General features: G+C 63.1%; 1 protein-coding gene across 1 annotated transcript; it reads left to right on the forward strand.

The window, feature by feature from the left end:
* Positions 1 to 44: 44 nt before the first annotated feature.
* On the forward strand, positions 45 to 871 carry LOC104468979 (mucin-2-like; the record flags this gene model as incomplete). Its single annotated transcript, XM_010083286.1, has 3 exons — positions 45 to 172; positions 267 to 385; positions 525 to 871. Coding segments are annotated over 3 exons (594 nt in total), but the record flags the coding sequence as incomplete, so codon positions are not given.
* Between the last annotated feature and the right edge of the window lie 158 nt (positions 872 to 1029).

A 1029-nucleotide genomic window follows, 5' to 3' on the forward strand; every position in this document is an offset into this window, starting at 1 on the left:
CCAGTGTCCCCCCTGTCGCCATCCGTGGGCCCCCCTGCCACCAGTTTCCCTGTCACCAGTGCCACCAGTGTCGCCAGTGCCACCATCGCCTCTGTCACTGTCACCACCCACTGCCACCCCTGTCACCTCTGTCACTGGTGTCACCTCTGTCACTGTCACCAGTGTCACCAGTGTCACCAGTGTCACCATCACGTGTCACCAGTGTCACCAGTGTCACCTCTGTCACCGGCCACTTGCACCCCTGCCACCAGTGTCCCTGTCACCAGCCCATCACCACTGTCACCAGTGTCACCCCTGCCACCACTGTCACCAGTGTCACCACCATCACCACCCACTGCCACCACTGCCACTGTCACCCCCACTACTGCTGCCACCAGTGCCACCAGTGCCACCACCCACTGTCACCAGCACTGCCACCATCCCCTGCCACCACTGTCCCCACTGTCACCAGTGCCACCACTGTCACTGTCACCGCTCTCGTCCCTGTCCCCACTGCCACCACACTGTCACCCCTGCCACCACAGTGTCCCCATCCCCACTGCCACCAGTGCCACCACCACCAAGCACCAGTGCCACCAGCGTCCCCACTGCCACCACTGCCACACTGTCCCCATTGTCACCACTGCCACCATCACCAGTGCCACCAGTGTTACTGTCACTGTCACCACCAGTGCCCCCTGTGCCACCACTGTCACTGCTGCCAGTGCCACCAGTGTCCCCGTCCCCAGTGTCACCGCTGCCCCTGCTGTCCTGAGCGTCCCCAGTCACCCCAGTGCCACCAGTGCCACCAGTGTCCCCATCACCACCTTCACTAGTGCCACCAGTGTCCTTGTCCCCGATGTCCCCAGTGTCCCCTTCACCACCTTCACCAGTGTCCCCAGTGTCCCTGTCCCTGATGTCCCCGGTGTCCCCAATGTCCCCAGTGTCCCCATCACCACCATCACCAGTGTCCCCAGTGTCCCTGTCCCCGATGTCCCCAGTATCCCCTTCACCACTGTCACCAGTGTCCCCAGTGTCCCCATCACCCTC

The sequence above is a fragment of the Pterocles gutturalis genome, unplaced genomic scaffold (genome assembly GCF_000699245.1).
Source record: "Pterocles gutturalis isolate BGI_N339 unplaced genomic scaffold, ASM69924v1 scaffold31345, whole genome shotgun sequence".
Lineage (NCBI taxonomy): Eukaryota > Metazoa > Chordata > Aves > Pterocliformes > Pteroclidae > Pterocles > Pterocles gutturalis.